This window comes from Caretta caretta, chromosome 27 (assembly GCF_965140235.1).
Source record: "Caretta caretta isolate rCarCar2 chromosome 27, rCarCar1.hap1, whole genome shotgun sequence".
NCBI classification, from domain to species: Eukaryota; Metazoa; Chordata; order Testudines; family Cheloniidae; genus Caretta; species Caretta caretta.
Window position 1 is genome coordinate 7,173,595 of NC_134232.1, and position 23,862 is coordinate 7,197,456.

General features: G+C 44.3%; 1 protein-coding gene across 14 annotated transcripts in view; it reads left to right on the forward strand.

Moving 5' to 3' along the window:
- The window catches only part of TANC2 (tetratricopeptide repeat, ankyrin repeat and coiled-coil containing 2), a 713,825-nt gene that overhangs the window by 505,990 nt on the left and 183,973 nt on the right, over positions 1 to 23,862 (forward strand). For all 14 annotated transcript variants that reach the window (XM_048830451.2, XM_048830452.2, XM_048830456.2 and 11 more), the window contains one exon: positions 4,299 to 4,485. In XM_048830451.2, coding sequence (XP_048686408.1) covers positions 4,299 to 4,485 — 187 coding nt within the window. The remainder of the gene's footprint in view (positions 1 to 4,298; positions 4,486 to 23,862) is intronic.

Here is a 23,862-nt window from a genome sequence, read left to right on the forward strand (position 1 = left end):
CAAGGTATTGCACATTGGAAGGAACCATTTATATTGCTCATATGTATTGATGGATTCTAAGTAATTATAGCAACTCAGGAAAAAGACCTTTGGCATCCAGGACAGCTCAAAGAAAATATCTGTATGACATGCAACAGTGATCCAAAAAGTGAGCCAGATGTTAGGTTGCACTAGGAAAGGAATAGAAATGTTATAGTGTTACTATATAAAATCATGGTGTACCCTGACCTTGAATACTGGCATATAGGTACCGTGTTGCTAGGGGCAATAGAAGTATCTAAGTAAATTAAATTATTTGGTTCTGTTCATTCAGCTCAAAAAGGATTTGACAGAAACAAAAAAGATCCTGAAAAGAGCAATGAAAATATTTTGAGGCGGGAAATATTTCCTTTTGGGAAAAGGTTAAAAAGATAGAAATGTAAATTTTAGAGGGGAGACAAATGAGAGGTGAGAAACAGTACCTCACCTAGTGCTCTAAATGCCCTAATAACAAATATGTGGGTGAAACCAGACAATCACTATGGTCTTGAATGAACTCATACAGGAAAATGATAAAAGACAAAAACACCGTATCACCTGTTGGTGAACACAAAGTGATCACTCTATATCTGACCTATCTATCAGTCCTCATGCTCAAAGGAAATGTATAGAGCGCTTTCAAAAGATGAACCTGGGAGCTTAAATTCATAACTTTTCTAGACACTAATAATCATGGACTGAATAGAGACACTGGATTTATGGTTTATTACAGCAATCTATAACCCAATAACACACCCTCCCAGCTCCCTTCCCCTCCCTTCCTGTCCCCCTAAGATTGGAGGGGTGCTAACCAGCCACTTCACGTTGAATGGTCCCTTGAAATATGTGTTAACTACTTATGCTAAACAATCTGTTCCACCTTATATTTAGCTGTGACACTGAATATGTTTTCCAGACCTGAAGAAGAGCTCTGTGTAAGCTTGAAAGCTTGTTTTTTCAACAACAGAAGTTGGTCCAATAAAAGATAGTACAAGAAAATATGTTTCTTCACAATGTATAATTTAACATGTGGCACTCATTATCACAAGATATTATTAAGGCAAAGAAATCCATAGATCTCAAAGAAGAGTTAACATTTATATGAATAATAAGAATATTTACATTAAACTTACTAGGATTTTTATAAAAGGAATAAAAGCCTTTGTGCTCAGCCACTAGCTGTATTGGTTAGAAAAAAAATTTCTCTGTGTGAGCATGTTGTTACATGTTGTTACATAATTGTCCATTAAGGTGATTTTACACCTTCCTTAGAAGCATCTTTTATTTATCACTGTCAGAGATTGGCTGTTTGTTTAAATGGACTACTGGCAATGCCTGTCTTCGTATATCCACATAAAATAAATAGACTTCATTTTTTAAAATGTAATCCAGAAGGAACCAAAACAGGAAACTATGGTATGAAGTGTATGTGCTTATTAAGAGCTAGGTCAACCTTGCTGAGATTTAAATCTGTAGTTTCTAGGAGACGAAATATTTCAAGACCAGTGCTCTTAGATGTAGGGAAAATTGACACATTAGTCAAGTACTGTTATTTCTAGAGTGTGAAGTATTTAGTTTGCAACATTTGTAGTGTTATATTTATCCATTACTCTTATTGCTGTGTGTTCCTTTTGCAGGGAGAGTAGGGGAACCATGTTGGTTTGTTCCTAATGCTTCAAAACATGATCTGATGGTAGCCACCTAAAAAGATAAAGGAATAAAGAGAATGCAAAAATTTAGCAAATGTTCATACGTGACAACTACTTTTATAAGGAATCAGATCATAAGGGGAATTATAACTAGAGCTGTATGGGAGATGGCTTTCCCATTCTGCAAAACTTTTCAAGATTTCAAAAATGTTCCGGTTTCACATTGGGATGAAACCAAGCCCTTTTGAAGTTTTTCATGAAAATCTAGCAAGAAAGACACCAGAATATCCAATAGCCTGGTGGTTGGGGAAGTCACCTCTGATGTGGGGGGATCCAAGTTCATATCTGTGCTCTGCCAGTCTCCCATCTCCCAGATGAGTGTCATCCTGGCCAGGCTGTTGGCTTTTCTAGGGTTGGGGGTCTCTGTGGTTTTGATCAGAAATTCCATTCTGGACCTGAGAAACTTTTTGTGATGAAAGTTTCATCAAAACTGGTATGTTCCCACAAAAAGTTTCTGTTTTGATGAAAGAACATTTTCTAACAAAAAGCCTCCCCATCAGCTCTAAATATAATCTGGTTGGAAGTGCCTGGATAGGCCTCCTTTCCACAATCTCTAGGAATTATTATAAAAGCATGTTCATGGTGGTCTGTCCGGGTGAACACCATATACCTGATTCACCACTGTGTTACTCCAATTCTGTGATGGTATATGGTTATGATACAATCATTAGAGTTACACTAGCATAGAATTCGAGTAATACAGTGGTGAATCAGTCCTCATGTTTTTTAGAGTTATGCAATCCCACCTATTGTGCTTGATGCTCCATTTTCCCTCAAATGTCTGGTGATTGCCGTCTGAGTAAGCGAGCATTTTCACAAGCCACAGTGGGATTTCTGTGACAAATTGGATAGCTCCCCTCTAGCTACACATGGGATCTGCCTTCTAATTTAGAAGACAATGAATCTTTCACATGTCCTACTTATAAAAGTCAGTCTCAATCATTTTTCAAGCATCAAGTATATAATGCTTGAAAAGAAAAAGTTAGACTTCAAAGGCCTTCTGTAGTTTGCAAGCACTGTGCTTCAGTGTTTAGTTTTTCCCTGTGATTCCAGGATCAAATGATATTTTTAAAAAGTTAGGTACAGTTTTCTATAACTATTATAAAAATATCCCTTGTAAAATAAGCAAGTGTTCATTAAAGTTAATTCCTATTGAGATTTCCTCCACACCAATAGCATTTTACTAAAAGCAAGACATTACTGTACAAGGGGACTAAATGTTTCAATCGGAAAGCGGGGACAATTGCAAAGAGAAGTAACCATTTACTGCAGTGCTTAGTAAGCTGTTAGGAAATGAAGTCACTTTCCCTTATTGTAATGACATGGGTTTGAGAGAATCAGTCTGTTCAGAGGCTATCAATGGTGCTGAACTACTGAGTGCAACTGGCATATTCTGAGCTGGAACTAAATGTTCTTTTGTGTCTAAAAGCTAATCGAGAGCTCAGGGACTTAGTGGATAAAATACAGGAACTTTACCTTGAGTACTGTGATTGAAGGCTAATCTACAACCCACATGACAGGGGTTTGCTGCTGTCGTCCCCGGTGACCAACAAATTTGAACAGGCAAATTTTATAGAGACAGTAAATAGAAGTTTATGGATGAAAATCTACCCATTGGTACACACACAATTCACAGCGAGGTTGATGGGAGATATGTGAGTCTGAGGGCAGAATTAGCTCCTTTTACAGAAATTCTAGCCTCCCCATAACTACTGCAATGTCCATGAGCACCACTAGCACTTGAAATATGAAGCCTTCCTTTAGGGATACTAAGTATATCAGGTTTGTTTCTGGTGGGATTCATTTGCACAATTTCTTATAGATTCTTTCAGAAATAACTTTTAAAACACAATCTTTTTCATGCTGCCACATTTTTGCCTTGTTTTGCCTTGCAAAGTCGATATTTCACTACTGTAAATTCTGAAAAGTCTGCCTCTGGTGTGGAAAGGATTTCTTCTGGGGGAAAGAATTTCTTTCATTTAGATGTGGGACTTGGCACTTCCTCTTTCATTGTAAAAGCATTGTTATTTTTCTTGAATGGAAGAAACATTCACAAAACAAAACTTGCAAGCCAACTGAGATTTCTGACCAGATGGAAATGGCACAGATTTCCTGTTTGTGTTATTTCATGCCATAAGCATTAAGTAAAGGTCCGATCGTGCAGTTTAATTGTCACCAGGAGTTTTCTTTGCTTGTATGGAAAGTAAAAGTTTTACCTCATCATTCTAGCCAGGTAATATTATTTTGTTTTGTTTTTATCACAGCTTAATACTAATAGGGAACAAAATGCTAAAATTTCCTGACAGACTTTGACATAACTTCACCAGGTTTCCTGTTGAATTCAGAACTGAGGATCTTTCATTTTTACAGGCCGTAAAAGAAATTAAAACCAAATTGTCAATATTTTTACATTTTTCACAGAGGCTGAGCATTGTGGTATTTTCATTTTTAGCAGTAAAACATATGTTGTTCTTTATTCTACAGGGTAAATTCTCTAGTGTGAGCTATAGATACATTTTTTCACAGTGATTGATCGTGATGAGTGATGTGTTCCTGGTTTCAATTTTTCAGACCTCAGCAGTAACACAGCGGATAAGTCCCTGCTCCACGCTGACCAGCAGCACTGCCTCACCACCAGCCAGCAGTCCTTGCTCCACCCTCCCTCCAGTCAGTACAAATGTTACAGCCAAGGATTGCAACTATGGGGCTGTTACCAGCCCTACATCTACTCTGGAAAGCAGAGATAGTGGTATCATAGGTGAGTAGTGTTCTCTCTCTCTCTCTCTCTATTTCCCCTCTTCTCTATTCCCCCACCCACTCCCAAATGCAATGATTCTGTTTATTTGTTTAGCAGGTGCTGCTTGAGAGTAAGTTTTTGGGTCTGTCTTTATGCTATGAAACAGGCCATGTTAGCATTATTCAGATTTATGCCATTTAAGTGGGTGGAAAGGATTGTTTCTTTTTCGAGTGCTGGTCCCTCTTTGTATTCCACACGTAGCTATGCATGCACCTAAGAATAGAAAATCTTGCAAGTAGTGTCCATTGTTCTGTGCCTGTGCCCTGGATAGAATCATAGAGTATCAGGGTTGGAAGGGACCTCAGGAGGTCATCTAGTCCAACCCCTGCTCAACGCAGGACCGATCTGCAATTTTTTTGTCCCAGATCCCTAAATGGCCCCCTCAAGGATTGAGCTCACAACCCTGGGTTTAGCAGGCCAATGCTCAAACCACTGAGCTATGCCTCCTTATGTTCAGCACCACTGGTATCTGGGGATGTGCAGACTGACCGACTCTCCAGTTCCTTCTTACTACTAAATGGCCTGAGTCAGAATTCTCAGAAGCTAGCCTTGCATTGTCTTCATCTCTGTCAGTATAAGTGTATATAGCTTATTGGTGTTAATAGTGTTTTATAATATTTATTCAATTAGTGTAGCTTAGTTTTCCCCACCCTGGGGACTCATCCCCCCCTTTCGGGAATAGGACTGTGTCTTGAATTCCAGGATTTAAAAACTGTATCTGTTATCCTCACTCCTTCTCAATCAGCAACATCACCAGCACCTCCTTTACTGCCTTGGCAAGGCGCATATCTCCACCAAGTGCTGTATGTGTCACTCTTTCCCAACCTGGACGTGAGAGGGATGAAAGCTCTGACCAAGGAAGCACCTCACAGAGAAAGCCTTGAGACCCCAATCAGATCCAGGCTTCAGAGATCCCCCATGCACTGGTTTCAGTTCTCAAGCAGCAAGAGCTGTGGAGCAGAGGCTAGAGCAGATGACTTTAAAGACCCGTTGTTTCAGGCTTCCCCGTGAGTGTAAGGGACACTCTCAGAGATATACAATCGTCTAAGCTTGCTTCCAGGAAAAGGGATCCCTCCCCAATTCCTTCCAAGTCAGGTGAGTCTTCACATGCAGGTCTGAAGGACTTAGGTCTGCCCAAGACTCCCAACCAGCAATGGAAAGCACACAGGAGCAAAGCTCCAACAGTACGATTTCTGGTACCGACATTCGTGCCAACCGTGGCCTCTAGCAAGGCAAAGGGCCAATATCAAACAAGCTCTAGATGGGACACTGTCTCTGACAGCACTGGTCTGGCCCCATAAGGATCCACCAACCACTGAGTCTGTTGTGGCGCTGGATCCTGTGGAACCAACACCTAGAACCCATCTTCTGCAGAAACAAATGAGGGGCAAAATCCCTTACACTGTGCATAGAGGAAGTTGACTTACAGAACTGGTGTGTCAGGAACCACATCACAGTTTCTGAGAAGTACTTTCCGGGGCCTCAGAACTCATTGGCAGACAACCTCAGTAGGCATTTTGCCACTGATCATGAGCAGAAATTACACAGTTCAGTGATGAACATCTTCACGCAGTGGGGAATGCATCTTGGGACCTGTTTGCCTCCCAGATGGATAAGGAGTTCAAGGTATATTGATTCAAAGCAGCTTAAGGTTTGTACTCCAGGGAAGTTGGTGCAACTGTCCTGGACAGGCAACTTAAGGTATGGGTTCCCTCCCATCCCTCTACTACTCCAGGTTCTACGGAACATTTGTCACAACAAAGCATGAGTCATTCTCATCGCACCCAGTTGGCCCAGAGATTTCTGGTTTCCAGACCACCTATGAATGTCAATCCATCAGCACTCAGTCCTTCCCAGATTTGCTGGCTCACGAGAACTGCAGGATCAGAAATCCCAACCTGGACTCTCTTCATCTCATGGCTTGGCATTTGGATGGGCATCAGACCTAGAGTGTTCATGTTTGGAGACTTAATAGTTCAAACTACTCATAATCACAGCAGGAAAGAGTCTACCAGAAAATGTTTAGAGCCTGGCACGGATACAAAAATGTGGATCCTCATCTGCCAGAATCAACCCATGATCCAACTTGCGATCCGCTAGCCATCTTTTACCTGTATCCGCACCCATAGCAGCAAGCCGTCTCACAAGGGCTAGCAATGGGGATGGGAGGGAAGGGAGTGAGTGGGGAGCGAGGTCTTGCAGGGAAGAGGCAGAGTGAGGGTGGGGACTGGGGGTAAGGGGCAGTGTGGGGGCGGGTTCTCAAGGGAGTAGGGGAAAGGTATATCGCATCACGTGCTGCTCCTGGAGGCTCACGAGCAATGGCACACAGCATCAGCAGTGCGTGATGCATCACAGTGGGGCAGAGGGGTGGGGTGCTGGCGCCCCGCCTGCTCCAATCCCCGTGGCCGGGACCTGCTGCCCAGGAGCCGGCAGGCTGAGAGCATGGACAGTGCTGCTGAGCCGGGCCTTGGTGGGAGTGCTGGCGCTGCCTGAGGGGCCCGAGCCGCTGAACAGGGAGTGGCACAGCAAGGGGGTGCAGGACAGTCCTGACTCCGACCTACCCCCGCCACCCCCAGCCACTGGCTGCTGGCCACCAGCTCCGTGTGCTTGTGCCCCCTGGGCTGCCACCACTGGTGAGTACAGTCCTGTGCGGTTGTATCTGCATCCGCTCCACTATCCGCAAACATGGTCCGCGGATATCCGCAGATTTGGAGGGCTCTAAAACCGTTATCTAGCCAAATAGAGGCAGTTCTCTACCTGGGCACAACAGAACCAGTGTCATCAAGAAGCGTGTTGGTAGTTGTAGAGAGAGACTTAAAGAGCTCAATCGATTTAATTTAACAAAAAGAAGGATAAGGGGTGACTTGATTATAATCTCTATCTACATGGGGAACAAATATTGAATAGTGCGTTCTTCAGTGTAGCAGAGAAAGATATAACACAATTCAATGGTTGGAAATAGAAGCTAGACAAATTGAGACTGGAAATAAAACGTACATTTTTGACAGTGAGGGTAATTAACCATTGGAACACTTTACCAAGGATTGTCATGGATTCTCCATCACTGACAATTTTTAAATCAAAATTGAATATTTTGCTAAAAGATCTGTTCTTGGAATTATTTTGAGGAAGTTCTATGGCCTGTGTTATGATCACAATGGTCCATTCTGCCCTTGGAATCTATGAATGTAGAAATCAGGACCAGTAGGTATTTTTGCTGATACAGACTACCGCCTCATTCTCAAGACGTTGGGTCTTTCTCTTAGCTTGCTGTGGGTCTGCCTAGCAGCAATTAATGCCTTCCATTCTCAATAGATGGCTATTCTATTTTTTCTTCCCCAGTAACAAATGTTGGCCACTTACTCGATGTTCCACCTGTCTATGAAGGTGGCCATCCTGGCTGCCATTATGTCAGCCAGGAGTGTGGATGATCTTTTGGCCCTCTTGGCTGTTCCATCACACACTACGTTTCATAAAGAAAAAGTTGCTATAGCAGAGTGAGCAGGGGGACAAGTGACATCTTCTCAGAGACTCTCTAAGTGGATTTCTAGCTGTATCCTCCTTTCCAATCAGTTGGGGAATTTCTCTCCCCCAAATGGGGTGAAGACCTATTCCACTAGAGCACAGGTGAGCTCAGAAGCATCTCTTTGGGTTGTACCTATGCTGGACATTTGTAAGGCAGCAACCTAGAATTCCATCCACACCGTCCTGAAGCATTTTGCTTTGGTCCAAGCCTCTTCTGGTGGCACAGCCCTTGGAATTGTAGTATTACAGACATCCATACCATCTGCATTCTCGTACCTAGCTCCGATTTCAGTACTTCTTGCCTGTCATCCATATGTGTAATACACACTGAGATAAGCCCTTGAAGAAGAAATGGAGATTGCTTACCTGTAACTGGAAGTTCTTTAAGATGTGTGGTCCCTACATTTATTCCACTACGTGCCGTCCTTTCCCTCAGCTTCAGATCAAGACTGGATTCACTGTAGAGAAGCAACTGGAAGACAGTCCAGGACCTCCCGTATACTCTCAGTGCTGAACACAAGATCCAGGGAGCAGGCGTAGATAAGCGAACACTACTTGTAAGATTTTTCCAGTCTCTGGTACACACAGAGCATGTGAGTCATTGTGCTAATTTGGTTGCATAGTAGGTTTGGTGGTCCAATAAGGATGTGAATAAGGTAAAGATGGTAGGTCTTGGTGCCAGACAGTAGCCTCCCACTTAGGAGGCAGGTCCAGGTCCTCCTAGTTAACACGAGTAAGTTTAGATAAGTGAACAAAAAACAAATCCTGTTTTTCTGCCCCTTTCTTCTCTCTCTGGCAGTTGATCTATGGCCATCATTACAAGCGCCCTGTCACTGTCTTAGGACCCCGGGCACATTTCCAAGGTGCAGTTTTTCTATTTGGCATCCCCTCCTCAGAGGTGCAGCCACCTGCCCATTCCTTAGAACTAGTGCTGACTCCTCAGACACCTGCCCCCTGTCTGCCCAATAGCTTAAACACACCATCTCCCAGAACTCCAGCTTTGTGGTTTTTGAACCCACAGTTTGTCTCCTCAAGGGGCACAATGAATAGTGTAATACAGATAACACACAGACTTTGCACAGGATTCTAAAACCACTGCTATTTACTTAGTTGCACAAGAAAGACACAGACCAACACAAAAATAATAAACCCTACATGCATTTCCTTGCCTCCATTTCCTCATCACTCCAGAGCACTCTTTGGGCTGGGGTCAGAGTCATCTGGGACTGTCCTGAGTCCTGCTGTAGTGCATCGCTTATGTTCTGAAACATGGTACCTTCTCCCCAGCTTGCCTTCTCTGGTTGTGACCTGTCTGCAGTTAAACAGGATACTCACCTCTGTCCCCACTGTGAAAGTAAACTATCTGTGAGCCTCTCTAGTTTATATCTCCCACCACCAATACCTTTGTCTCTTTGTCCTATTGGTAACTTTCCACTCTCTACTTCCTCCTACCTATCCATTGTCATTCAGGTGTTTCCACCTTAATAGACAGTGGTTGAGTTCTAACAACCGACCACTGTCCCTGGTACTAAATGCTTAAAGACTTCTCAGCAATAGTGAATACAGAGACAGACATTTGTGATTCAGCAACTGCCATAGTAACAACTGCATAATAACTTCATTTATCAACCAGAATTCATAAGTTGTACAGAGCTTCCTCAAATCATCACAGTTGCATTAACCTTCCTAGCCTAGCAGTGTTGTGTCTCATATTTTAGAGGAATTATGAGAATTGCCTTGGGGCAGAGGTGTTCTGGTTTCATAAGCCCACCTCTTTTCCTCCCAACAACAGCCTGAGCCTTCCTATGCGACAACTGCTTCTCTCACCTTAAATCCTCTTTCTGTTTTAAAAGGAAATAGTTTATATTCAGTGCGTCCAGCCCCAGTGTTTGGCCACTGCAAGGACAGTATTAGCAAGGGGACAGTACCTTGGACTGCAGAGTTTGCATGCCCCATGGCTGATTCTCTGTAGCGTATACCTCTGACTTTTCTGAACCTTTAAGAGAGCAAGCTTCCAGTTGTGCTCCCAAAAGTCTGTCTAGTTTTCTTCAGCTCAACCATTGGCAAGACCATTTGGGAGGAGGGATAGCTCAGTGGTTTGAGCATTGGCCTGCTAAACCCAGGGTTGTGAGTTCAATCCTTGAGGGGGCCATTTAGGGATCTGGAGCAAAAATTGGGGATTGGTCCTGCTTTGAGCAGGGGGTTGGACTAGATGATTTCCTGAGGTCCCTTCCAGCCCTGATAGTCTATAGAAGACTTGCTTCAGTGAAGAACCAGGATGAATTTAACACAGAATTGCAAGGTTGCGTCACTTGCGTGTATCTGTCTAGCAGATTTTTAGTGCCTATTTCATCAGTGCCCTCTACATGTTACAATACATGTTTAGGTGGGAGAACTTAGAATACAAATGTGTATATTTTATTTCAACTCAACACCTGCAAAGACGCAGTTGGAGGAAAAAGAATTTCTATGTAAAATCAGATGTGATGTTTCTAGCTCAGTAGCTCTTTTGTCAGGTTTCAAATATTGTATATTCTTTCTGCTAAGGGAATTCTTTTCCCCTTCAACCATCTGTGTATTAAAAAACAGGTTCATAATTTAAGAAAGTTAGTTTTCCTAGTCATTGGTGTTTTGCACGACTGGTCAGGAAACCTGAGTTTAATTTCATAGAATCATAGAATATCAGGGTTGGAAGGGACCTCAGGAGGTCATCTAGTCCAACCCCCTGCTCAAAAGCAGGACCCATCCCCAATTAAATCATCCCAGCCAGGGCTTTGTCAAGCCTGACCTTAAAAACTTCTAAGGAAGGAGATTCCACCACCTCCCTAGGCAACGCATTCCAGTGTTTCACCACCCTCCTAGTGAAAAAGTATTTCCTAATATCCAACCTAAACCTCCCCCACTGCAACTTGAGACCATTACTCCTTGTCCTGTCCTCTTCCACCACTGAGAATAGTCTAGAACCATCCTCTCTGGAACCACCTCTCACGTAGTTGAAAGCAGCTATCAAATCCCCCCTCATTCTTCTCTTCCGCAGACTAAACAATCCCAGTTCCCTCAGCCTCTCCTCATAGGTCATGTGTTCCAGACCCCTAATCATTTTTGTTGCCCTTCGCTGGACTCTTTCCAGTTTATCCACATCCTTCTTGTAGTGTGGGGCCCAAAACTGGACACAGTACTCCAGATGAGGCCTCACTAATGTCGAATAGAGGGGGACGATCACGTCCCTCGATCTGCTCACTATGCCCCTACTTATACATCCCAAAATGCCATTGGCCTTCTTGGCAACAAGGGCACACTGCTGACTCATATCCAGCTTCTCGTCCACTGTCACCCCTAGGTCCTTTTCCGCAGAACTGCTGCCTAGCCATTCGGTCCCTAGTCTGTAGCTGTGCATTGGGTTCTTCCGTCCTAAGTGCAGGACCCTGCACTTATCCTTATTGAACCTCATCAGATTTCTTTTAGCCCAATCCTCCAATTTGTCTAGGTCCCTCTGTATCCTATCCCTGCCCTCCAGCGTATCTACCACTCCTCCCAGTTTAGTATCATCCGCAAATTTGCTGAGAGTGCAATCCACACCATCCTCCAGATCATTTATGAAGATATTGAACAAAACCGGCCCCAGGACTGACCCCTGGGGCACTCCACTTGACACCGGCTGCCAACTAGACATGGAGCCATTGATCACTACCCGTTGAGCCCGACAATCTAGCCAACTTTCTACCCACCTTATAGTGCATTCATCCAGCCCGTACTTCTTTAACTTGCTGACAAGAATACTGTGGGAGACAGTGTCAAAAGCTTTGCTAAAGTCAAGAAACAATACATCCACTGCTTTCCCTTCATCCACAGAACCAGTAATCTCATCATAAAAGGCGATTAGATTAGTCAGGCATGACCTTCCCTTGGTGAATCCATACTGGCTGTTCCTGATCACTTTCCTCTCATGTAAGTGCTTCAGGACTGATTCTTTGAGGACCTGCTCCATGATTTTTCCGGGGACTGAAGTGAGGCTGACTGGCCTGTAGTTCCCAGGATCATCCTCCTTCCCTTTTTTAAAGATTGGCACTACATTAGCCTTTTTCCAGTCATCCGGGACTTCCCCCGTTTGCCACGAGTTTTCAAAGATAATGGCCAATGGCTCCGCAATCACAGCCGCCAGTTCATTTAGCACTCTCGGATGCAACTCGTCTGGCCCCATGGACTTGTGCACGTCCAGCTTTTCTAAATAGTCCCTAACCACCTCTTTCTCCACAGAGGGCTGGCCATCTCTTCCCCATGTTGTGATGCCCAGCGCAGCAGTCTGGGAGCTGACCTTGTTCGTGAAGACAGAGGCAAAAAAAGCATTGAGTACATTAGCTTTTTCCACGTCCTCTGTCACTAGGTTGCCTCCCTCATTCATTAAGGGGCCCACACTTTCCTTGGCTTTCTTCTTGTTGCCAACATACCTGAAGAAACCCTTCTTGTTACTCTTAACATCTCTCGCTAGCTGCAGCTCCAGGTGCGATTTGGCCCTCCTAATTTCATTCCTACTTGCCCGAGCAATATTTTTATACTCCTCCCTGGTCATATGTCCAACCTTCCACTTCTTGTAAGCTTCTTTTTTATGCTTAAGATCCGCTAGGATTTCACCGTTAAGCCAAGCTGGTCGCCTGCCATATTTACTATTCTTTCGACACATCGGGATGGTTTGTCCCTGTAACCTCAACAGGGATTCCTTGAAATATAGCCAGCTCTTCTGGACTCCTTTCCCCTTCATGTTAGTCCCCCAGGGGATCCTGGCCATCCGTTCCCTGAGGGAGTCGAAGTCTGCTTTCCTGAAGTCCAGGGTCCATATCCTGCTGCTTACCTTTCTTCCCTGTGTCAGGATCCTGAACTCAACCAACTCATGGTCACTGCCTCCCAGATTCCCATCCACTTTTGCTTCCCCTACTAATTCTTCCCGGTTTGTGAGCAGCAGGTCAAGAAGAGCTCCCCCCCTAGTTGGCTCCTCTAGTACTTGCGCCAGGAAATTGTCCCCTACGCTTTCCAGAAACTTCCTGGATTGTCTATGCACCGCTGTATTGCTCTCCCAGCAGATATCAGGAAAATTAAAGTCACCCATGAGAACCAGGGCGTGCGATCTAGTAGCTTCCGCGAGCTGCCGGAAGAAAGCCTCATCTACCTCATCCCCCTGGTCTGGTGGTCTATAGCAGACTCCCACCAGTACATCACTCCTGTTGCTCACACTTCTAAACTTAATCCAGAGACACTCAGGTTTTTCTGCAGTTTCGTACCGGAACTCTGAGCAGTCATACTGCTACCTTACATACAGTGCTACTCCCCCACCTTTTCTGCCCTGCCTGTCCTTCCTGAACAGTTTATAACCATCCATGACAGTACTCCAGTCATGTGAGTTATCCCACCAAGTCTCTGTTATTCCAATCACGTCATAATTCCTTGACGTCACCAGGACCTCCAGTTCTCCCTGCTTGTTTCCAAGGCTTTGTGCATTCGTATATAAGCACTTGAGATAACCTGCTGATCGCCCCTCATTCTCAGTATGAGGCAGGAGCCCTCCCCTCATAGACATTCCTGCCTGTGTTTCCTCCCGGTATTCCGCTTTCCCACTTACCTCAGGGCTTTGGTCTCCTTCCCCTGGTGAACCTAGTTTAAAGCCCTCCACACTAGGTTGGCCAACCTGCTCGCAAAGATGCTCTTCCCTCTCTTCGTAAGGTGGAGCCCGTCTCTGCCCAGCACTCCTCCTTCATGGAACACCATCCCATGGTCAAAGAATCCAAAGCCTTCTCTCCGACACCACCTGCATAGCCATTCGTTGACTTCCAGTATTCGACGGTCCCTACCCAGGCCTTTTCCTTCCACGGGGAGGATGGACGAGAACACCACTTGCACCTCAAACTCCTTTATCCTTCTTCCCAGAGCCACGTAGTCCGCAGTGATCCGCTCAAGGTCATTCTTGGCAGTATCACTGGTGCCCACGTGGAGAAGCAGGAAGGGGTAGCGATCCGAGGGCTTGATGAGTCTCAGCAGTCTCTCCGTCACATCGCGAATCTTAGCCCCCGGCAAGCAGCAGACTTCTTGTTTTTCCCGGTCAGGGCGGCAGATAGATGACTCCGTCCCCCAGAGCTCTTCCACTTCCCAGAACCGTTGTTTGTATTACTTTTGCTTGCAGATTCTTCTAATGAAAATTTAAAAAGTACTCCGAGTGATATATCACAGTGGGTTATTGAACTCTAGATTTCAGAGTAGCAGCCGTGTTAGTCTGTATCTGCAAAAAGAACAGGAGTACTTGTGGCACCTTAGAGACTAACAAATTTATTAGAGCATAAGCTTTCATGAGCTACAGCCCACTTCATGGGATGCATAGAATGGAACATATAGTAAGAAGATACACACACATGCAGATAAGTTGGAAGTTGCCATACAAACTGTGAGAGGCAAATTAGTTAAGATGAGCTATTATCAGCAGGAGAAAAAACTTTTGTAGTGATAATCAAGATGGCCCATTTAGACAGTTAACAAGAAGGTGTGAGGATACTTAACTTAAGGAAATAGATTCAATATGTGTAATGACCCAGCCACTCCCAGTCTCTCTTCAAACCCAGGTTAATGGTATCTAGTTTGCATATTAATTCAAGCTCAGTCTCTCGCTGGAGTCTGTTTTTGAAGCTTTTCTGTTGCAAAATTGCCACTTAAAATCTTTTACTGAGTGGCCAGAGAGATTGAAGTGTTCTCCTACTGGTTTTTGAATGTTATGATTCCTGATGTCAGATTTGTGTCCATTTATTCTTTTGCATAGAGACTGTCCGGGTTGGCCAATGTACATGGCAGAGGGGCATTGCTGGCACATGATGGCATATATCACATTGGTAGATGTGCAGGTGAACAAGCCCCTGATGGCGTGGCTAATGTGATTAGGTCCTATGATGGTGTCACTTGAATAAATGTGTGTACAGAGTTGGCATCGGGCTTTGTTGCAAGGATAGGTTCCTGGGTTAGTGTTTTTGGTGTGTGGTGTGGTTGCTGGAGAGTACTTGCTTCAGATTGGGGGGCTGTCTGTAAGCGAGGACTGGTCTGTCTCCCAAGATCTGTGAGAGTGAGGGATCATTTTTCAGGATAGGTTGTAAATCTTTGATGATGTGCTGGAGAGGTTTTAGTTGGGGGCTGAAGGTGACAGCTAGTGGCATTCTGTTATTTTCTTTGTTGGGCCTGTCCTGTAGTAGGTGATTTCTGGGTACTCTTCTGGCTCTGTCAATCCGTTTTTTCACTTCATCAGGTGGGTATTGTAGTTTTAAGAATGCTTGATAGAGATCTTGTAGGTGTTTGTATCTGTCTGAGGGATTAGAGCAAATGCGGTTGTATCTTAGAGCTTGACTGTAGACAATGGATTGTGTGGGGTGTCCTGGATGGAAGCTGGAGGCATGTAGGAAAGTATAGCGGTCAGTAGGTTTCTGGTATAAGGTGGTGTTTATGTGACCATCGCTTATTAGCACAGTAGTGTCCAGGAAATGGACCGCTTATGTGGACTGGTCCAGGCTGAGGTTGATGGTGGGATGGAAATTGTTGAAATCATGGTGAAATTCCTCAAGGGCTTCTTTTCCATGGGTCCAGATCATAGAATCATAGAATATCAGGGTTGGAAGGGACCCCTGAAGGTCATCTAGTCCAACCCCCTGCTCGAAGCAGGACCAATTCCCAGTTAAATCATCCCAGCCAGGGCTTTGTCAAGCCTGACCTTAAAAACCTCTAAGGAAGGAGATTCTACCACCTCCCTAGGTAACGCATTCCAGTGTTTCACCACCCTCTTAGTGAAAAAGTTTTTCCTAATATCCAATCTAAACCTCCCCCTCTGCAACTTGAGACCATTACTCCTCGTTCTGTCATCTGCTACCATTGAGAACAGTCTAGAGCCATCCTCTTTGAAACCCCCTTTCAGGTAGTTGAAAGCAGCTATCAAATCCCCCCTCATTCTTCTCTTCTGCAGGCTAAACAATCCCAGCTCCCTCAGCCTCTCCTCATATGTCATGTGTTCTAGACCCCTAATCATTTTTGTTGCCCTTCGCTGGACTCTCTCCAATTTATCCACATCCTTCTTGTAGTGTGGGACCCAAAACTGGACACAGTACTCCAGATGAGGCCTCACCAATGTCGAATAGAGGGGAACGATCACGTCCCTCGATCTGCTCACTATGCCCCTACTTATACATCCCAAAATGCCATTGGCCTTCTTGGCAACAAGGGCACACTGCTGACTCATATCCAGCTTCTCGTCCACTGTCACCCCTAGGTCCTTTTCCGCAGAACTGCTGCCGAGCCATTCGGTCCCTAGTCTGTAGCTGTGCATTGGGTTCTTCCGTCCTAAGTGCAGGACCCTGCACTTATCCTTATTGAACCTTATCAGATTTCTTTTGGCCCAATCCTCCAATTTGTCTAGGTCCTTCTGTATCCTATCCCTCCCCTCCAGCGTATCTACCACTCCTCCCAGTTTAGTATCATCCGCAAATTTGCTGAGAGTGCAATCCACACCATCCTCCAGATCATTTATGAAGATATTGAACAAAACCGGCCCCAGGACCGACCCTTGGGGTACTCCACTTGATACCGGCTGCCAACTAGACGTGGAGCCATTGATCACTACCCGTTGAGCCCGACAATCTAGCCAGCTTTCTACCCACCTTATAGTGCATTCATCCAGCCCATACTTCCTTAACTTGCTGACAAGAATACTGTGGGCGACCGTGTCAAAAGCTTTGCTAAAGTCAAGAAACAATACATCCACTGCTTTCCCTTCATCCACAGAACCAGTAATCTCATCATAAAAGGCGATTAGATTAGTCAGGCATGACCTTCCCTTGGTGAATCCATGCTGGCTGTTCCTGATCACTTTCCTCTCATGCAAGTGCTTCAGGACTGATTCTTTGAGGACCTGCTCCATGATTTTTCCAGGGACTGAGGTGAGGCTGACTGGCCTGTAGTTCCCAGGATCGTCCTTCTTCCCTTTTTTAAAGATTGGCACTACATTAGCCTTTTTCCAGTCATCCGGGACTTCCCCCGTTCGCCACGAGTTTTCAAAGATAATGGCCAATGGCTCTGCAATCACAGCCGCCAATTCCTTCAGCACTCTCGGATGCAACTCGTCCGGCCCCATGGACTTGTGCACGTCCAGCTTTTCTAAATAGTCCCTAATCACCTCTATCTCCACAGAGGGCTGGCCATCTCTTCCCCATGTTGTGATGCCCAGCGCAGCAGTCTGGGAGCTGACCTTGTTAGTGAAAACAGAGGCAAAAAAAACATTGAGTACATTAGCTTTTTCCACATCCTCTGTCACTAGGTTGCCTCCCTCATTCAGTAAGGGGCCCACACTTTCCTTGGCTTTCTTCTTGTTGCCAACATACCTGAAGAAACCCTTCTTGTTACTCTTGACATCTCTTGCTAGCTGCAACTCCAGGTGCGATTTGGCCCTCCTGATTTCATTCCTACATGCCCGAGCAATATTTTTATACTCCTCCCTGGTCATATGTCCAACCTTCCACTTCTTGTAAGCTTCTTTTTTATGCTTAAGATCCGCTAGGATTTCACCATTAAGCCAAGCTGGTCGCCTGCCATATTTACTATTCTTTCGACTCATTGGGATGGTTTGTCCCTGTAACCTCAACAGGGATTCCTTGAAATACAGCCAGCTCTCCTGGACTCCTTTCCCCTTCATGTTAGTCCCCCAGGGGATCCTGGCCATCCGTTTCCTGAGGGAGTCGAAGTCTGCTTTCCTGAAGTCCAGGGTCTGTATCCTGCTGCTTACCTTTCTTCCCTGTGTCAGGATCCTGAACTCAACCAACTCATGGTCACTGCCTCCCAGATTCCCATCCACTTTTGCTTCCCCCACTAATTTTACCCGGTTTGTGAGCAGTAGGTCAAGAAAAGCGCCCCCCCTAGTTGGCTCCTCTAGCACTTGCGCCAGGAAATTGTCCCCTACGCTTTCCAAAAACTTCCTGGATTGTCTATGCACCGCTGTATTGCTCTCCCAGCAGATATCAGGAAAATTAAAGTCACCCATGAGAATCAGGGCATGCGATCTAGTAGCTTCCGTGAGCTGCCGGAAGAAAGCCTCATCTACCTCATCTCCCTGGTCCGGTGGTCTATAGCAGACTCCCACCACTACATCACTCTTGTTGCACACACTTCTAAACTTAATCCAGAGACACTCAGGTTTTACGACATTTCGTACCGGAGCTCTGATGATGAAGATGTCATCAATGTAGCGCAAGTAGAGTAGGGGCGTTAGGGGACGAGAGCTGAGGAAGCGTTGTTCTAAGTCAGCCATAAAAATGTTGGCATACTGTGGGGCCATGCAGGTACCCACAGCAGTGCCAGTGACTTGAAGGTATATATTGTCTGCAAATGTGAAATAGTTGTTGGTGAGGACAAAGTCATAAATGTCAGCCACCAGGTTTCACGTGACATTATCGGGGATACTGTTCCTGATAGCTTGTAGTCCATCTTTGGGTGGAATGTTGGTGTAGAGGGCTTCTACATCCATAGTGGCCTGGATGGTGTCTTCTGGAAGATCACCGATGGATTGTAGTTTCCTCAGGAAGTCAGTGGTGTCTCGAAGATAGCTGGGAGTGCTGGTAGAATAGGGCCTGAGGAGAGAGTCTACATAGCCAGACAATCCTACTGTCAGGGTGCCAATGCCTGAGTTGATGGGGCATCCAGGATTCCCAGGTTTATGGATCTTGGGAAGCAGATAGAATGCCCCTGGTTGGGGTTCTATGCCTGTGTCTGCACAGATCTGTTACTGTGCTTTTTCAGGGAGTTTCTTGAGCAGATGGTGTAGTTTCTTATGGTAATCCTTTGTGGGATCAGATGATAATGGCCTGTGGAATGTGGAGTTAGAGAGCTGCCGAGCAGCCTCTTGTTCATATTCCAACTTATTCATGAAGACGACAGCACCTCCTTTGTCAGTGTTTTTGATTATGATGTCAGAGTTGTTCCTGAGGCTGTTGATGGCGTTGTGTTCTGCACGACTGAGGTTATGGGGCAAGTGATGGTGCTTTTCCACAATTTCAGCCCATGCACGTCACCGGAAGCACTCTATGTAGAAATCCAGTCTGTTGTTTCGACCTTCAGGAGGAGTCCACCCAGAATCCTTCTTTTTGTAGTGTTGGTAGGAAGGATTCTGTGGGTTAGTATGTTGTTCAGAGGTGTGTTGGAAATATTCTTTGAGTTGGAGATGTCGAAAGTAGGATTCTGTGTCACCACAGAACTGTATCATGTTTGTGGACCTGGAGGGACAAAAGGAGAGGCCCTGAGATAGGACAGACTCTTCTGCCGGGCTAAGAGTATTGCTGGAAAGATTAACAATATTGTTGGGTGGGTTAAGGGAGCTACTGTTGTGGCTCCGTGTGGCATGTAGAAATTTAGATAGGTTAGTGTCCTTTTTCCTTCGTAGAGAAGCAAAGTTTGTGTTCTCAATGGCTTGTCTAGTTTTTGTAAAATCTATCCATGAGGAAGTTTGTGTGGAAGGTTGGTTTTTTATGAGAGTATCCAGTTTTGAGAGCTCATTCTTAATCTTTCCCTGTTTGCTGTATAGGATGTTGATCAGGTGGTTTCACAGTTTCTTTGAGAGTGTATGGCACAATCTCTCAGCATAGTCTGTGTGATATGTAGATTGTAATGGATTTTTTACCTTTAGTCCTTTTGGTATGATGTCAATCTGTTTGCATTTGGAAAGGAAGATGATCTCTGTGTGTATCTGTACGAGTTTTTTCATGAAGTTGATGGATTTCCATTCCATATGGTTAAATTCAGTGCCTTGCACAATGACAGGTTTCAGAGTAGCAGCCGTGTGAGTCTGTATCTGCAAAAAGAACAGGAGTACTTGTGGCACCTTAGAAACTAACAAATTTATTTGAGCATAAACTTTCGTGGGCTACAGCCCACTTCATAGAATGGAACATATAGTAAGAAGATAGATAGATAGATAGATAGTTTATATATATAAAACTCTAGATGGAGTTACTCAGCATCACATGTAGTTATCCGTTCCCAGTGCTTGATAGTCAGAATCTCAGTCTGTCCAATTGCAACATCTCTGTGAAGTATTGTTGTGTTGGGGGATCACGGAGTGTCCTAATCCATTATCAGACCTGCCAATTACGACCAAGATTTGAGCACTTAAGGAATTAGAAGGCAGTGGAGCTTGCAAAGCACCAGTGTGGTGTGGTTTCATCAGTCTTTGTTGCAAGCGATGTGTGCTTCTGTGTGCTATGTCATTTTCATTCTCTGTAGTGGTTCCATCCATCCCCAGATGAGAGTGAGTTGCAAAATCGAACCTGAAGGTGATGAAATTGCACATTGCCACAGGTAGAGATGTTCATCTCAGAGGAATAGGTGAAGTCTCCTGGTCAAGTGAAGGGGTTTCTCACCACTGTGACCATCTGTATGTAGATCAGTAGAGTGGTGTAGAGTAGTGAGATATCTAAAATGATCCTAATATGCCACATCACCTTGATGATCTGTGAGTTGATGCCCTTAGTAATTGATGAAGCTAATAAGTTGGAGAGTTGAGCAAAGTTTTTTCATCTCCTACCAACGAGACTTCTGTTTTTCATGAGTTGACTTTGAGTGAACTGTTTTTCATACAGCACGCTGCAATAATGGGGTGTTTCCCACACACAAAAAAGTTGCAGGAAAAATCCCCTTAAGAAATTTTTCTGGCAGGAAATTCCAGTTTTCCCATGGAAAATTTTTGACAACTGTGGGAAAATGATTTATTCCCCACCCTTTCTTACTATTTCCCAACTTTTTCCAGTTGGAAACAGAGTATAAGGAAGTGGGGAAAATCCACTTTTCATATTTTGTTACTGCTTCCAAGGTGGCAAAAGTTGGGAAGCAGTAAGAACGTGGGAGGGGAACACCTCAAAAAGTGAAGGTGTCACTTTCTCTCTTCAAGTAACACTTTCAACCTTTTGGTACTGTTTTCCATTCAATAAAATTTGTACAAAATGTGGGGAAATGGGTTTTTTACTTTTTCATATTTTCCAAATAATAATTATTAAATATTCAGCAGGAAATTTTGAACAAGGTCTAAAGTTTCCATACATCTGCTATTTTCTCCCAGGCAATGGACATTTTGGGAATTGATGGTCTTTTCATTAGCATATTGATGAGACCTGAGTCTGTGATGTCTTATAATCACTCTGAGAGGCATAGTCTACATGACTAACAGTACTCTGGAAAAAGAAAAGGAGTACTTGTGGCACCTTAGAGACTAACCAATTTATTTGAGCATGAGCTTTCGTGAGCCACAGCTCACTTCATCAGATGTGTACCGTGGAAACTGCAGCAGACTTTATATACACACAGAGAATATGAAACAATACCTCCTCCCACCCCACTGTCCTGCTGGTAATAGCTTATCTAAAGTGATCAGCAGGTGGGCCATTTCCAGCACAAATCCAGGTTTTCTCACCCTCCACCCCCCACACACAAATTCACTCTCCTGCTGGTGCTAGCCCATCCAAAGTGACAACTCTTTACATAATCAAGTCGGGCTATTTCCTGCATAGATCCAGGTTTTCTCACTTCCCCCCCACCCCCAAACACACACAAACTCACTCTCCGGGGTGTGGGGGTGGGGGGGGAAGTGAGAAAACCTGGATCTATGCAGGAAATAGCCCGACTTGATTATGTAAAGAGTTGTCACTTTGGATGGGCTAGCACCAGCAGGAGAGTGAATTTGTGTGGGGGGGTGGAGGGTGAGAAAACCTGGATTTGTGCTGGAAATGGCCCACCTGCTGATCACTTTAGATAAGCTATTACCAGCAGGACAGTGGGGTGGGAGGAGGTATTGTTTCATATTCTCTGTGTGTATATAAAGTCTGCTGCAGTTTCCACGGTACACATCTGATGAAGTGAGCTGTGGCTCACGAAAGCTCATGCTCAAATAAATTGGTTAGTCTCTAAGGTGCCACAAGTACTCCTTTTCTTTTTGCGAATACAGACTAACACGGCTGTTCCTCTGAAACCTGTCAGTACTCTGGAATTATCTTTAGTACATAATGTAGTGGATAGAATCCTCTGCAGACGGGAGGTAATCTGCTCCTCACCCAGATCAATCTGTTCACTGCTGAAGAGATCCCTGCATGTCAAAAGGATTTTGGTCCAAGTGGCTCCACATGCTACTTCAAGAGTGTAAATCTGGAGAGCTAACATATTGAGAGAATTCCTTTTACAAGTTAATCATATTCTTCTTCACCCTTATTCATGACTGGAAAAGACCTACCCATTACCCTGGAGCTCACACATTTCTTGAGTTTTAGTTCCTCCTCTGATTCCTAAATTGATGAATAGATACATTATCTCATCTCTGCCCTGCCTCGGGCCGGTATATTATTTATACAATATTTATGGAATACCCTAGATTATTTCCCTGTCACTACAGTATCATATATGATTCTTGTAAAAGCTCTTCATCTAAATGCCTTGATGTGTTGGTGCCAAATGAAACAAGGCAATACAGTCATGAAGACATTATTGGCATTCCATTACTTCTTAATAATGCCACTAGCCCACGAAAGCTTATGCCCAAATAAATTTGTTAGTCTCTAAGGTGCCACAAGGACTCCCCGTTGTTTATACATTACCATTGTATCTCATACTTACACAAAATTCACTGGTTTCCAAATGATGTTCCAGAGAGCTGGCTGGTCACATGTTACTTGCTAATCTTCCTTGTTTCCAGTTGCTAAATCACATTAAAGACATCTAACCGTAGAATCAATACTTGCCTAATGTTACTTTTTTACAAAAACAGATGATGTAGATGCCTTCGGGAGGTTCTCTTTGTGATCACAAATTGGGGGATGAGCAATTGACAGGATAGAATCATAGAATATCAGGGTTGGAAGGGACCTCAGGAGGTCATCTAGTCCAACCCCCTGCTCAAAGCAGGACCAATCCCAAGTTTTTGCCCCAGATCCCAAATGGTGCCCTCAAGGATTGAACTCACAACCCTGGGTTTAGCAGGCCAATGCTCAAACCACTGAGCTATCCCTCCCCCACAAATAATATGTATCTCTATTCAGATGTGGTCCACACTATGTCAAAGGTCATTACTGAGGGTCTGGCTTAAGCCAACAAAGCTCAAGAAATACATAGTCAAGCCTGCAACTTTTTGTTGTGCTTAGCTATTATTATATGGTGGAAGGAATTCTATATGTTCCCATACTTTTCTCTCACCGTAAAATGTCTAGGCAGCTCTTAAAAGGCATCTTATCCATGTGCTTTGATGGTCTTTGTGGCCCCAGTTGTCAAACTTAAAGCAATTCACTTTCATTTTATGCACCTACATATCTGTTTTCAGGCATCTATGTAAGGAGCCTAAGTAGGAACCGAGGTGCCTAAATCAGCACTTCCATGCATAAACTTAGGCACCTAAGTAGGGATGTAAATGCCTAGTTTTAAGTACTTATATTTATAAATTGGGCCACATGTAACTATTTGTTCCACCTGTGCTCTTTAAGTTCAGTCCTGTCCGCTTTCCTTGGTTACACTTTATTTCCACATTTTTTAGATTGTGCTCTTCAGGTTTTACATGTCTAATCGGTGTGAATAAATGACCATCTCATGCTTACTGAGCCCCTGAATAAATTGTATTGTTTGCATTAGAGTAGGTTACTTTGAAGCCTTATGTTCTCCAGCGAATACAAGGTTCAGTCTGTTTAGCTTTTCAGTATAATGAATGTTCTTTAAACTCAGAATCCTCCCAGTTCCAGCCCTCTGCACCTTTTTCAGGACATATCTGTCCATCTGTTC